Source organism: Aquarana catesbeiana, linkage group LG06 (assembly GCF_042186555.1).
Source record: "Aquarana catesbeiana isolate 2022-GZ linkage group LG06, ASM4218655v1, whole genome shotgun sequence".
Lineage (NCBI taxonomy): Eukaryota > Metazoa > Chordata > Amphibia > Anura > Ranidae > Aquarana > Aquarana catesbeiana.
The window spans coordinates 367,017,845-367,033,112 of NC_133329.1; the positions used below are offsets into that span (position 1 = coordinate 367,017,845).

The 15,268-nt window shown below is 39.5% G+C and overlaps 1 protein-coding gene across 22 annotated transcripts in view; it reads left to right on the plus strand.

Moving 5' to 3' along the window:
* NEB (nebulin) overlaps window positions 1-15,268 on the plus strand; it is a 309,390-nt gene that overhangs the window by 95,481 nt on the left and 198,641 nt on the right. For all 22 annotated transcript variants that reach the window (XM_073634160.1, XM_073634162.1, XM_073634163.1 and 19 more), the window contains exons 37-41: window positions 57-164; window positions 2,058-2,369; window positions 3,460-3,666; window positions 4,625-4,729; window positions 13,099-13,206. In XM_073634160.1, the coding sequence (XP_073490261.1) occupies window positions 57-164; window positions 2,058-2,369; window positions 3,460-3,666; window positions 4,625-4,729; window positions 13,099-13,206 (840 nt within the window). The remainder of the gene's footprint in view (window positions 1-56; window positions 165-2,057; window positions 2,370-3,459; window positions 3,667-4,624; window positions 4,730-13,098; window positions 13,207-15,268) is intronic.

The window sequence follows — 15,268 nt, forward strand, 5'->3', positions numbered from 1 at the left end:
ACTTCATGACATTTTGCCTATTTTCCACTGTTAATTACCCTTTATTTTACTTTCAGAAAATGTACAGACAAGCTTGGGAAGATGCCAAGAAGAAGGGCTATGATTTGAAGCCAGATGCCATATCCATAAAGGCTGCCAGAGCTTCAAGGGACATTGCCAGTGATGTAGGTTTCTCAAATTTTCCCAAAAAAAGTTTTCCCAAAATTATTTAAGGCATGTGTGGTAAAGATGAGGCGAATCTCAACTATTATGCTATTGACTGTTGAGGATTGGACTTTGATATACTGAGAAGGTATTACATACTTCCAATGATAATCATTTGTGGCCATGGTGTGAGCACTACTGACAAACAATCCGCCAAATCACCCCACTGCCAGACATCATGCATCCTTTCCAGAGACAATGAACAGTAATTTGCGAGCTTTGTTTTTGTTGTTTTATTGGGGGGTACAACTTAACTTGGATAGGGATTGGGATATGGGATGTCCATATAATTAATCATTGCCATCATATTTACAGGTTTCAATATACAGTACTTTGATCTATTTAGAGCCTGAAGATAGAATGTGCACATTTGACTAAGTAGAAATCTTCTCCTGCAGCTCCCTGCAGACTGTTACTCCCTCTGCATCTCCTATGCGACTATTGCTCCCTCTGCATCTCCTTGCAGACTGCTGTTACTAAGAGTTCTCCATCCATCACCGTGTGAGGGACAGAAACATCACTTTTGACTGTGTAAAAGTAATGGTCTTAGTTCTCTTTACCACCTGCCCAATCTTGCTTCTCCTTGTACAGTTGGTTTCCTCCTGCACAACTTGTAGTTACATTAGGGTATAACACATCCTCTTCCCCGAAGGCCTAGTAGGTTGAAAGTCTATGTTCTAGGAAATGACTACTGCTCCCAGCCAGTCCAACTTGCAAATCGTTTGTTCCCCGGCCACACTGATTTGACACGCACATCTCCACAGTCTCTTCTCTGATCCAGGATTCTTCACCATCCGCCGTGTGCATGATGAAGACTCTGCTAGTGACCGTGTAGAAGCAGAGTTCCCTTACAGAATCCCTGGCACATCCTCCAGCCATCCACTGTGGTAACACTCACCGACCTTCCAACCTTCCAGCCCTGAGTCCTTGATGAGGAACTTTCCCGGACCATGCGTTCTGACAGATTCTCCTGCCCTCTCTGCTTCAGAAGCTTCCTGCCACTGACTGTGTGGTGACAGAGACATTGCCAGTGACCGTGTAAAGGCAATGTTGCCTCACAGTTCTCCCTGGGCCTCCTCCTGCGATCCCACCCCCCCCCCAGATGGGGGTGTGATCCTGCGGCTGTCTAGCACTCCATTCCTCACGTCACCCAGTCGACTACTCCCCCCCCAGCAGCATGTGACCTCAGCATATATAGGAGGCCCGCCCCCTGCCAATGCCAGTTAGGGATTGGTCAGAGCTTCCACATGTGCTGACTGCCACTCCAGCTCTAGGCCCAGCCTCCTCTTCCAGAACATTCTCCCTGGAAGCAGGGGAGGTGCTTCAGACTGGAGCCCAGGTGGTCACACCCAATGCTACTCTAAACACTCCCAGCCCCAGAATCAAAACAGACAGGCCTAGCGCGCAGCATAAGCCTGCCTAAATTTGCCTGTGCTGAATTAACCTAGTAAAACAACCCTTACTAGCACCTACCTTCTGGTAGAGGGTGCTACACATAGGTAACCAAACTTAATAACCAAAATTACTAGATAATATTTAAAGAGATGGTGGGTATAAGGAAAGAATTTGCATTGTGATATAAATTCGGTGACATAAATCCAATATGCAGTTGGCTATTGGGGATTGGGTTTTTTAATACTGAAAGAACATTAAAAATGTCAAACAAAAATTATAAACCACATAACAATTTCAAATGAACAGATAATAGTTTAATAGGATGATGACTAGAATGAAAGTATCCAACATCCCTTTAAAATAAGTTCTGTTCAACAAACTAGTCCATTTTGTAAACTCCTTTTTGAAATGATATGTCATAACTAATCAACTTGTATGTTTCTGACCCCAAATTACAGTACAAATACAAGAAAGCCTATGAACAGACCAGAGGAAAGCACATCGGATTCAAGAGCCTGCAGGATGACCCCAAACTGGTGCATTTTATGCATGTGGCAAAGATGCAATCTGATCGTGAATATAAGAAGGGCTACGAAAAGTCCAAGACCAAATTCCACACTCCCGTAGACATGTTCAGCGTGACTGCTGCCAAACTGTCTCAAAACGTGGCATCTAATATTAACTACAAGCGTCTCATCCACCACTACAGCCTCATGCCTGATGCTATGCAGCTTGCACTTTCCAGAAACAGGATGCAGATACAGAGTGATGTAAGTGTAAACAGCTGAGTATTGAACATAAGGAAGGAATAAGGAATAAGGAAGGAATCGGTAGTTCAATTAGTCATTTTCTAAAGCATACTCTATGTGGATTGCCTACTGTATATGACACCTCTAATGTTATGGTGTTATTTTGTGGCTTCATAGGATGGCTTGCATTTGAATTAAATAAAAAAGATTTATCCAGCTGAGAGTAATATCCAGCTGAGAGTTATGCCGCGTACACACGATCGGACTTTACAGCATACTTTGTCCGGTGTACTGGATTTCGTCGGACAATTCGATCGTGTGTGGGCTCCAGCGGACTTTGTTTTCTCAAAAGTTTGACGGACTTAGATTTGAAACATGTTTCAAATCTGTCCCACGGACTCGAATCCGGTCGAAAAGTCTGCTCGTCTGTATGCTAGTGCGACGGACAAAAACCGACGCTAGGCCAGCTATTGGCTACTGGCTATGAACTTCCTTGTTTTAGTCCAGTCGTACGTCATCACGTACGAATCCGTCGGACTTTGGTTGATTGTGTGTAGGCAAGTCCGTTCATTCGGAAAGTCCGTCATAAAGTCCATCAAAAAGTACGCCGGACAAATTCTGCCGTAAAGTCTGATCGTGTGTTTACGCGGCATATGTCTCACTAAACAGTCTTATTTCCTCCACGCCACTAATCTGTATAAGGGTTGAGGCTTCAAATAACCCTCCACTGTTGTGTGGAAGTTAATGAGCTGTAGTGTGGAAATCAGTGTACAGCCTCCTTTTGTAAGTAAATGGAAAGTGTTTACTTCTGTATAAATTAACCTCTAAATGTTATAGTACATTAATAGAACGTTGAATAAGAATAATTAATAGAACATTGCCAACATTCTCCTTAACCTAAAATGGTCAATTTAGCTCAAATACTGTATATATAGGAGGGTTTTCATGTTTTGAGCTTTTTCTTTTCTAGAGTGATTAGAATTTTGTGGCTTTTGGACTGTTTTTAATCCTTAATCCAGCATTTCCTCTGGATAATAAACTAAATTTGTTTGTGGGTATGATTTTGTTGATTATGTATAGGATGTTGACATATGTCCCTGTCTGTTACTAGAATATTTACAAGTCAGACTACAATGAGTGCATGAGAGGCGTTGGATGGGTACCCTATGGATCTCAGGAAGCTGAGAAAAACAAGAAAGCTATGTCAATCCTCAGCGAGAAGACCTACCGCCAACACCCGGACACGCTCAAGTTTACCAGTATACCTGACTCCATGGAGATGGTACTGGCAAAAAACAATGCTCAGACCATAAACAAGGTAAGTGTTCTTTATTGCATGGGGGCGACAGTATATTCTATACAAGATGCCAATGCTCAGTCAAAACATTCATTCATTCATGACAACACATGTAATAATCTCCCCAATAAAAACAAATCATAAAAGCCCCATCAGATTGGGATTAAATTGATTACCAAGTTTTGAAAATGTGTAGTTAAAATATTTAAATCATCAGGGTCTTCACAAATATTATCAAAATTTAAGGATTTTTATCAAGTTGGCCTATGGCTTCATGCCCTGTGTCCCAGCCTGTAGTCTAGGGGTTTCATGTGGCTCTTTGTACACCCTTACAGTGGAGGCATTCATTTTAAAAGGGGATGGAATGGCGGTCATCTTTAACAATTTTACTTAACTTGACCCCGGATCTCACACAAGCAGATGATACTTCTTGTATATATAGAGTAACTCCCAAAACACATTGGGTGTTTGTTCTAAGTCACCCTGCATATGATTTAAATAACTTTTATTTTTCCACTTAGAAAGACTGTTGGTGTGTCGCTATCATTGCTTTCTTCACCTTGGTCTCTGACTGTCCCCTGCAGCATATCACCACAACAACATCTGTAGCATGTCTGCAGTCTTTGACCATCTTTCCCAGTATGTCTGCAGTCTCTGACAATCTTCTGCAGCATTAAATATACTGAACATAATATGTGGCTCTTTGGTGCTTCCAAAGGCCACAATTGAGGCCCTCCTTAACTCATAAGTTGACAACCATTGGCCTAATGTATACTTTTTATCAAAGCATTTGAATTGTGCACTGTATTATAATACATTGTTCATTATATTATTCATCATTATATATGTATATACTGTTCTATTATAGTACTATATATATAACTCTTCTGTGTGACAGAGGTTCCAAAATAATATAGTTTTCTACAGATTGGGATGGTATGTTTTTATGTTTAAATCACATTTGTCTTTTGCCTAATAGAATCTGTACACGCAAGCCTGGGAGAAAGACAAGAGGACAATCCATGTCATGCCAGATACTCCGGATGTGCTTTTGGCTAAAGCCAATGCGTTCAATATTAGTGAGGTATGTCTATATTTCCCAAGTATGACCACTTCTACTTAACTCAGGACACAAAATCTGTATTATATATATATATATATTTCTTAATAGCCAGAAAGGATACAAATGTACATTTTGTACACCAAATGGCTTTGCAAAGTATTTTCTTGTAAGAGAGTGGTAAAATCTTCACTGTGCTGCACATAGCCTGTAGAGAAAGCAGAGAAGTGGGTGGGATTGTATTCTGACAGTGGGCTCCGGCACTGTCAGAATACACCGTTCAGTGGCTGCAGCCACTGATTGAAAAAAGTTTTCCAACTTTGCAAACAGGACAGCCAAACACTGATTGAAATTTTTCTATTTTGATACACCTGCAATGTATCTAGCCTAATAAAATTGAAGTTCAGTTAGCCTTTTTCTCATATTTATATATACATATACAGTGTATATACAGTATCTCACAAAAGTGAGTACACCCCTCACATTTTTGTAAATATTTTATTATATCTTTTCATGTGACAACACTGAAGAAATTACACTTTGCTACAATGTAAAATAGTGAGTGTACAGCTTGTAAAACAGTGTAAATTTGCTGTCCCCTTAAAATAACTCAACACACAGCCATTAATATCTAAACCACTTTCAATAAAAGGGAGTACACTCCTAAGTGAAAATGTCCAAATTGGGCCCAATCAGCCATTTTCCCTTCCCAGTGTCTTGTGACTCGCTAGCGATGGTGTCAAGCATGTGTGGCGGCAACCAGGTGAGGAGTACAAAGACAAGTGTGTCTTGCCTACAGTCAAGCATGCTGGTGGGAGTGTCATGGTCTGCATGAGTGCTGCCAGCCCTGGGGAGCTACAGTTCATTGAGGGAACCATGAATGCCAACATGTACTGTGACATAATGAAGCAGAGCATGATCCCCTCCCTTTGGAGACTGGGCTGCAGGGCAGTATTCCAACATGATAACGACCCCAAATACACTTCCAAGCCGACCACTGCCTTCTGCTTGGCCAGTGATGGACTAGGCAAGCATGTCTCCAGACCTAAACCCTATTGAGCATCTGTGGGGCATCCTCAAACAGAAGGTCTCTAACATTCACCAGCTCCGTGATGTCATCATGGAGGAGTGGGAGAGGACTCCAGGGTCAACCTGTGAAGCTCTGGTGAACTCCATGCCCAAGAGAGTTAAAGCAGTGCTGGAAAATAATGGTGGCCACACAAAATATTGACACTTTGGGCCCAATTTAGACATTTTCACTTAGGGGTGTACTCACTTTTGTTGCCAGCGGTTTAGACATTAATGGCTATGTGTTGAGTTATTTTGAGGGGACAGCAAATTTACACTGTTATACAAGCTGTACACTCACTACTTTATATTGTAGCAAAGTGTCATTTCTTCAGTGTTGTCACATGGAAAGATATAATAAAATATTTATAATAATGTGAGGGGTGTATTCACTTTAGTGAGAAACTGCGTGTATATATATATATATATATATATATATATATATATATATATATATATATATATATACAGTGGGGACGGAAAGTATTCAGACCCCCTTAAATTTTTCACTCTTTGTTATATTGCAGCCATTTGCTAAAATCATTTAAGTTCATTTTTTTTTCCTCATTAATGTACACACAGCACCCCATTGACAGAAAAACACAGAATTGTTGACATTTTTGCAGATTTATTAAAAAAAGAAAAACTGAAATATCACATGGTCCTAAGTATTCAGACCCTTTGCTGTGACACTCATATATTTAACGCAGGTGCTGTTCATTTCTTCTGATCATCATTGAGATGGTTCTACACCTTCATTTGAGTCCAGCTGTGTTTGATTATACTGACTGGACTTTATTAGGAAAGCCACACACCTGTCTATATAAGACCTTACAGTTCACAGTGCATGTCAGAGAAAATGAGAATCATAAGGTCAAAGGAACTGCCTGAAGAGCTCAGAGACAGAATTGTGGCAAGGCACAGATGTGGCCAAGGTTACAAAAAAATTTCTGCTGCACTTAAGGTTCCTAAGAGCACAGTGGCCTCCATAATCCTTAAATGGAAGACGTTTGGGACGACCAGAACCCTTCCTAGAGCTGGCCGTCTGGCCAAACTGAGCTATCGGGGGAGAAGAGCCTTGGTGAGAGAGGTAAAGAAGAACCCAAAGATCACTGTGGCTGAGCTCCAGAGATGCAGTCGGGAGATGGGAGAAAGTTGTAGAAAGTCAACCATCACTGCAGCCCTCCACCAGTCTTTATGGCAGAGTGGCCCGATGGAAGCCTCTCCTCAGTGCAAGACACATGAAAGCCCGCATGGAGTTTGCTAAAAAAACACCTGAAGGACTCCAAGATGGTGAGAAATAAGATTCTTTGGTCTGATGAGGCCAAGATAGAACTTTTTGGCCTTAATTCGAAGAGGTATGTGTGGAGAAAACCAGGCACTGCTCATCACCTGTCCAATACAGTCCCAACAGTGAAGCATGGTGGTGGCAGCATCATGCTGTGGGGCAGGGACAGGACGACTGGTTGCAACCGAGGGAAAGATGAATGCGGCCAAGTACAAAAACCTTCTCCAGAGTGCTCAGGACCTCAGACTGGGCTGAAGGTTTACCTTCCAACAAGACAATGACCTTAAGCACACAGCTAAAATAACGAAGGAGTGGCTTCACAACAACTCCGTGACTGTTCTCGAATGGCCCAGCCAGAGCCCTGACTTAAACCCAATTGAGCATCTCTGGAGAGACCTAAAAATGGCTGTCCACCAACGTTTACCATCCAACCTGACAGAACTGGAGAGTATGTGCAAGGAAGAATGGCAGAGGATCCCCAAATCCAGGTGTGAAAAACTTGTTGCATCTTTCCCAAAAAGACTCATGGCTGTATTAGATCAAAAGGGTGCTTCTACTAAATACTGAGCAAAGGGTCTGAATACTTAGGACCATGTGATATTTCAGTTTTTCTTTTTTAGTAAATCTGCAAAAATGTCAACAATTCTGTGTTTTTCTGTCAATATGGGGTGCTGTGTGTACATTAATGAGGAAAAAAATGAACTTAAATGATTTTAGCAAATGGCTACAATATGACAAAGAGTGAAAAATTTAAGAGGGTCTGAATACTTTCCGTCCCCACACTATATATATATATATATATATATATATATATATATATATATATATATATATATATATATATATATATATATATATAGTATATATTTCTGTAAAAGTTCAAACTTCCATTTCTATATTATATTATGCAAACTTCCATTTCTATATTAGAGTGTACCAATTCCTGTTCACATTAAATCAACATGAAATTTAAATCCATTATAGCAGATGCCTGGGAATTATGTGCAGGTTTTATTTCTGATATCATAAAATATTCTCTTTTATCAGTAGTATCTAAAGTCAACATCAAAGAACAAGACATGCATAATAATTAGCTGACAGCTGAAAGTGGCTCAAACTTTGCTGTAAAGAAGGATAATGAACATCTAAGAAATCTTCACATAGGCTTGCTAAATTACTGAGTAGAAACAAAAAAGAAGAGATAAAAGTATAATTCTAGGTCTGACTTAAAAGTGACCATTACTTAGGAATGTGATCGAAGTAGGAATTTTAAATATATTACTTGGAATCTAGATATGTATTAAGGTAGCTTTTAACCACCTAGTTGATTGTCTGAGGCACAATTCTCATAGAACAGTGGTGTCCAAACTATGGCCCTCCAGTTGTTAAGGAACTACAACTCCCATCATGCCTAGTCATGTCTGTGAATGTCAGAGTTTTACAATGCCTCATGGGAAGTGTAGTTCCGCAACAGCTGGAGGGCCGTAGTTTGGACACCCCTGTCATAGAAGATACTGTATATAAAGCAACAGATATTTTGTAAAAATAAGCATCATTTAGAACTTCGCCTGAGATCAGCACTAATATTGTTTGGCCATGCAGGATAAGCATTGTCAACAATTAAAATTGTCTTTGCTCTTTTATCTGGTTTTGGCCTGGGACTCCTTTCAGTATTTCTTTGGTTTCATGCAGGATAAACAATAATTTTATTTTAAAGACAGCCTTACCATCTGCTTATGCTTATCTCACCTTTGCTGCACTGCCACTCCTTTAAGCCATTAGAAACAAATAAAAGTAGCTGTTTTTTCCTAATATTGGTATCATGTGACGCACTCCCGTTCCTTCCACATGATAGGGATGTTTGGTGATTGCCCCGTTAGGTACTCAGAGCTGTCACATTAGGGTGAGGGGAGAGTCCTAAAACCTGTATAAGCTCAAAGTTATCACTCACTGTAATCCTTCTGGCCAAATGAAAGGCAAGAGAGAGAGAAAGGAAAACAGGCATGTGCACCTGCTGGGGTTGCCGTTAAAGTGGACTAGTTGCTTTACCTTGCATGGGCAAAGCACAGATTAGCTTTAGTCTGTATGAGAACACCATAAATGCTGATCACTGGAGTATAACAGGATCTGCTTATGGACAACAGTTCAGTTATGACTGAAGCCACATACTGTATAAATTAAATATGAACGTACAGATCATATTATGATCACCGTTTATTCTGCTTTAATAAAGGGTTGAATGAATTGATAAATTGAGGGTGTTAGGAAGTGCTGGCCATGTTTGCAGAACACACCAGGAGAAGTATTTTTCTTTGCACCACCCAGCTATGCATTACATATTTTGCCAGCAGGGTTAGGAAGTACTGAACAACAGCTCTCACCTATGCTCCCTAAGTGTCCCATGTTGTGCGAATACAATGTAGGGGACAGTAAGTAGTAAAACGAGTTTAGTGCTGCATTCACAGTGGCACTGTTAAACCTGTGTTTATATGCATTCAGAGGGAATTTCCAAATACATTTAAATGCATGTAATGATTTTTCAAAGTTATCTACATTTTAAAGCAAAACTTTACCCCAAAAAACAATGCCCTGCTGGTTCACTCACTGCCCGCAGCATTTAACTGATTTTTTTGGAGGGAGCGAGTACGGATTTTTTTAGTACCTGCTACCACTTTCATAATTCTTGCCTAGGCAAGGATGATGTCCCTTGCCATGCCACCTTCTGTCCCGCAGCCTCATTAGACACATCACATATGCCAGGAGGCTGCAGGACCATTTACAAAGCACTGTGCAAGCTCGAAAATGCACAGTGGGGAGCCAGCTGTGGTTCTTAAGTAAGCCACATCTGGCTCCCATATCTAAGATGGCAATGCTGGGGACCTGCAGCGGTAAGAATAACTAGCTGCAGGTAGACAGCTCTGGATTTCAGGAACTGGTCGCTATCTGATATTTGACAGTATTTGTAGCTGCTGAGTTAAAAAAAAAACACAAAGTGTGGTAATTTTAGCTGCATTTGGGGAAAATAGAATTCTGTGCATCGAGATTTAATTAGAAACTATAAACGCAGCTAAATGTGCCTAAGCCTGCCCAAACCTTCTTTAACCACTTGCTGGAGGTCGGCAGTGGAAATACCAGGGTTATGGCTGCAGCATTATAGGATTTTCCACTGGATCACTCTTAGAAGTGGCCGGAGGCATTGCCCCCCGCCGCTTCCCGGTGGTTCTCGGACTTAATTGGTGGATAGGGAAGCCGAGAGCCGATCTGGTGGTTGCAGCTTGCTGGTAGCAGAGATTAATGGAGGAAAGATGGCCTCCGCTCATCTCTATGGTCTAGGAGGACCGGAGCAACGTCATTATATGTTGGGTATATATTAACTGAGTGTAACATCATTTTTTATATTTAAAAAAAAAATTGGGTTATATATTGTTTTTTTTTTTATTCAGTAAAGTGTATTTTATCCCAAAAAATTGCATTTGAAAAACCGCTGTGCTAATACTGAGTGACATAAAAAATTGCAAAGATCGCCATTTTACTCTCTAGGGTCTCTACTAAAATAAAAAAAAAAATTAAATATATAGCTATATACAGTATCTCACAAAAGTGAGTACACCCCTCACATTTAAGTGAATATTTTATTATATCTTTTCATGTGACAACACTGAAGATATGACACTTTGCTACAATGTAAAGTAGTGAGTGTACAGCTTGTATAACAGTACATAACAGTATAACATAACAGTATATATATGTATATTAGCAAAGATTGAGAAATAATCAAACAATAAGATATCTCTCACTCAGCGCTCACAGAAAAAATGCAATGTCAAAAAGCAACTACTATAATAAAAAACACAATATATCAAAAAATATGTCTAAATACATACTTAAACATTCATAGCGCTTGTATATTAAGAAAGTCTTTAAGATTGATACACAGTCCACTTTGACAGTAGAAATAGCCAAATATGTAATGAAAAGATAGTCCACTCAAAGAGAAGAGAATTCAAAATTTCTTGCAATTTAATGATCCACACGATTCAACTTCACCACCTTGCTTGTGTAATAATCCCCCAAAGGTAATTCACTTACCAGATATTACTGGGTTGAATGCATATCTTTAGGTAGTTGTTGTCAGCAAAACTCAGTGTGTCTCCATCTGTTATTGCTGGGTCTGGTGTGCAAGTATTAGGTGGCTGTGATCAGCAATCACTGCATACCTCCATCTCTATCTAAATGTTGCTCGTTACAAGCAGAAAAACAAAGGGTGCACATAGCGTAATCCAGTATTGGAAGGTTTGTTTATTAAATAAATCCTTATGGATGTACACTTACAATAAATCAAAAGTTTAAAAGCTCAAGTTAAGACTACTTATGATGTCACTCCCTCCTGATATACCTCTCACCGCTACGGCGGTAGGTAAGCAGGGGATTCGACTAAGGATTCGATGACGTGGGTTGCTGCGTGGTCACGCCTTGATGCGTTTCCTCATTGCAACGCCCTCTGACGAAAGCAATGAGGAAACGCATCAGGGTGTGACCACGCAGCAACCCACGTCATCGAATCCTTAGTCGAATCCCCTGCTTACCTTACCCGGGAACACCGCCGTAGCAGTGAGAGGTATATCAGGAGGGAGCGACATCATAAGTAGTCTTAACTTATGGTTTTAAACTTTTGATTTATTGTAAGTGTACATCCATAAGGATTTATTTAATAAACAATCCTTCCAATACTGGATTACGCTATGTGCACCCTTTGTTTTTTTGTTTGTGACGAGCAACATTTAGATGGAGATGGAGGTATGCAGTGATTGCTGATCACAGCCACCTAATACTTGCACACCAGACCCAGCAATATCACACTGAGTTTTGCTGACAACAACTACCTAAAGATATGCATTCAACCCAGTAATATCTGGAAAGTGAATTACCTTTGGGGGATTATTATACAAGCGATGTGGTGAAATTGCATCGTCCGGATCATTAAATTGCAAGAAATTTTGAATTCTCTTCTCTTTGAGCGGACTATCTTTTCATTTCATATTTGGCTATTTCTACTGTCAAAGTGGACTGTGTATCAATCTTAAAGACTTTCTTAATATACAAGCGCTATGAATGTTTAAGTATTTATTTAGACATATTTTTGATATATATGTATATATATATATATATATATTATATATATATATATATATATATATATATATATATATATATATATATATATATATATATATTGTTTGGGGGTTCTAAGTAATTTTATAGCAAAAAAAACACAGATTTTTACATATATGAGAGAAGTGTCAGAAATGGCCCGGTAGGTTAAAGCAGGAACATCTAAACACAGGAAAAAGTGATCTGGGAAATGTAAAGGTCGATATACTTCCTAAACCACTTCTCCTGTGTTTAGAAGAGCTAAACACAGGAGTGCCAGTGTGAATGAGGCCTAAGTGTATGTATATCCAAAACATTTCAGTTACATTTTTGAAAAGAGTAATGAAGACATTTTTGAACCTCTACCAAGTTTTTTTTTTGCTGTCTGTATTTTTATGGGGAGATTTCTCTTCACTCCCTATCTTGGGGATGCAACAGAAAGTTAGAGGAAATCTCCCCAAAGTGAGTGGAATTCCGTTCTTAGAGAACTATCGCCATCGGTTGTTTTTTTTTTTTTTAACAAGCGTGTGTGAGTATACAGGTAACTACGGCTTTTTAACTTTAGTATTTTTTTTAATCTTAAGAGATGTATGTTCCCACATAGAACCATTTTAGCAGAATAGACATAACATACAGTATGAAGGAGGAAGAGCTTTTAAAACCTCTGCAAAAGTGAAAAGTGTGATAGCTATGCTTCTTATCTTTTGTCAAACCACACAAAGAAATGGCCAGCTTTCCTGTTTTTTTTTTTTACCACTGGTGACCTCTTTCATTTTTGCTTTGTATTTCATTTAGCATGCCAGTGTTGATAGATGTTGGTAGTCTGTGTTGATTTTGCATATAATTGTTTCTCATTGTATAATGTTTTTTACCTTTAAATTTTTAGAAACAATACAGACAAGCCATGGAAGAGTCTAAGAAAAAAGGCTATGACCTCAAAGCTGATGCCATCGCCATCCGTGCTGCAAAAGCCTCCAGAGATATTGCTAGTGATGTAAGTTTTTCTCTGGATAAATGTAGAAGCTATTATTTTTAAGAAAAATAACAAAAACTGACAGCTCTACCACCCTGTAATCCTCTATCAAATGAAGTTAAATACCTTCTAAACACAAAAAAGAGAGACTTTTGCCCTCGTCCAAATCTAAACCGGCATCTGTATCTCCAGTAACGTAAAACAGCGAACTATAACGGCAAAGCATTGGGGACAAATCCAAAGTAAAAAAAAAAATGTAGTCTTTATCACACAATATTAAAATGATTAAAAATATAGGCATCCTATCCCGAACACGTAGGGGAGATGATACCTTCTAGTTAACTATATGTAGCTCTATAATAAAGCATACAATCACATAAACAGACATAAATACATTTCAATCCAGTATAGATGATGTGCGCATACCCTACTATTTGTGAGGTCAATGCATATTGCCAGATATTTGGCATCTTCAGGACCCAGACAAGAAGAGAGCCACCTAAATCTGCATGCTCCTACCAGCGGATACGACAAAACGCCCGCCCAACAACGCCTGGAGTAGGCACAGGGGCGCAAAACTCCCCCCCCAACACATGCCAGTGGAGGCGGCCAAGAAGATACATTTTAGTAACTTAATTCCCAATGGATATATAGAGATGGAAAAGCACAATATGGTAAATGTCCTGAAACTGGTATTGTATTCACGCCTGGGGAATGATGAGAAGGTACGGATTATATTACGAAGAGAGTGGCTAATCCCAGCATACCAGAATTTTTTTTCTCAAATCAGCCCAAATGGAATTGACAAACTAATATATATAATGAGTCACATGGGGGACCATCAGTAACATAGGGGGACTGTCAGAAACTGCCCGCCAACCCAAGAACATCCTTTGGATGGAGGCCAGTTACTGATGGTCCCCCTATGTGATGAGACTCCTGGCTCTGTCCTAACTGGGAGGAAGACTATGGCTGCACCCATTAGACTTAGTATATTTATTAGTTTGTCTATTCCATTTGGGCTGATTTGAGAAAAAAAATAGTTTTTCTGGAGGGCTGGGATTAGCCACACTCTCTGTAATATATTATGCATGTTCTCATCGTTCCCCCAGGGCAAATAAAATACCAGTTTCCCAGGGCAGTTACCTTATTGTGCCTTTCCATCTCTTCACATCCATTGTGAACTTATTTACTAAAGTTTATCTTCCTGGCTGCCTCCACTTGCATGTTTTTTTTTTTTTTTTTGGCTCATTGTGCCCCTGTACGGTCGTATCCACTGGTAGGAGCATGCGGATTTAGCTTGCTCTCTTCTTGTCTGGGTCCTGATGAAGCCACATATCTGGCAAAACGTGTTGACCTCACAGACAGTAGGCTAAGCGCATGCCATTTATCCTGGATTGAAATGTATTTATGTCTGTTTATGTGATCGTATAGAGCTACATATAGCTAACTAGAAGGTATCATGCCCCCTACAGGGTAGGAAGCCTATGTTTTCTAATCATTTTAATATTGTATAATAAAGACTATATTTTATTTTTCTTTACATTTGTCTCCATTGCTTTGCCGTTATAATCAGCAGTCTTAGGTTACTGTAGATACACACTCCGGTTTAAACCTAGTTTTTTCAAGGCTAACTACCTTATTGATGCCAGAAGTTTACGACAGTCAAAAGAACTGGCAACTCAAAAGGTTCAAATCCAGTCTTCTTTATTGCAAATGATGTTTAGATATAGTTACATAGTTACATAGTTAGTCAGGTTGAAAAAAGACACAAGTCCATCCAGTTCAACCATAAAAAAAAAAAAAAAAAAATCCATGAACAAAAGAGTTGACATGTTTCAGCCTATGCAGGCCTTAATCATTATCAAATGACTAAGGCCTGCATAGGCTGAAAACTGTCAATTGTTTTGTTCCTAGATTTTTACCCCAACATCATTTTCAATAAAGAAGATTGGATTTTAACCTTTTGAGTTGCTGGCTCTTTTGACTGCCGTATTATTTTTAAGGTCTTTAGCTGAAATATCCACAACAGGCATGTGGAATATCAAACTGTCTGCGCATGCATAGATCGTGTTATTCTGTA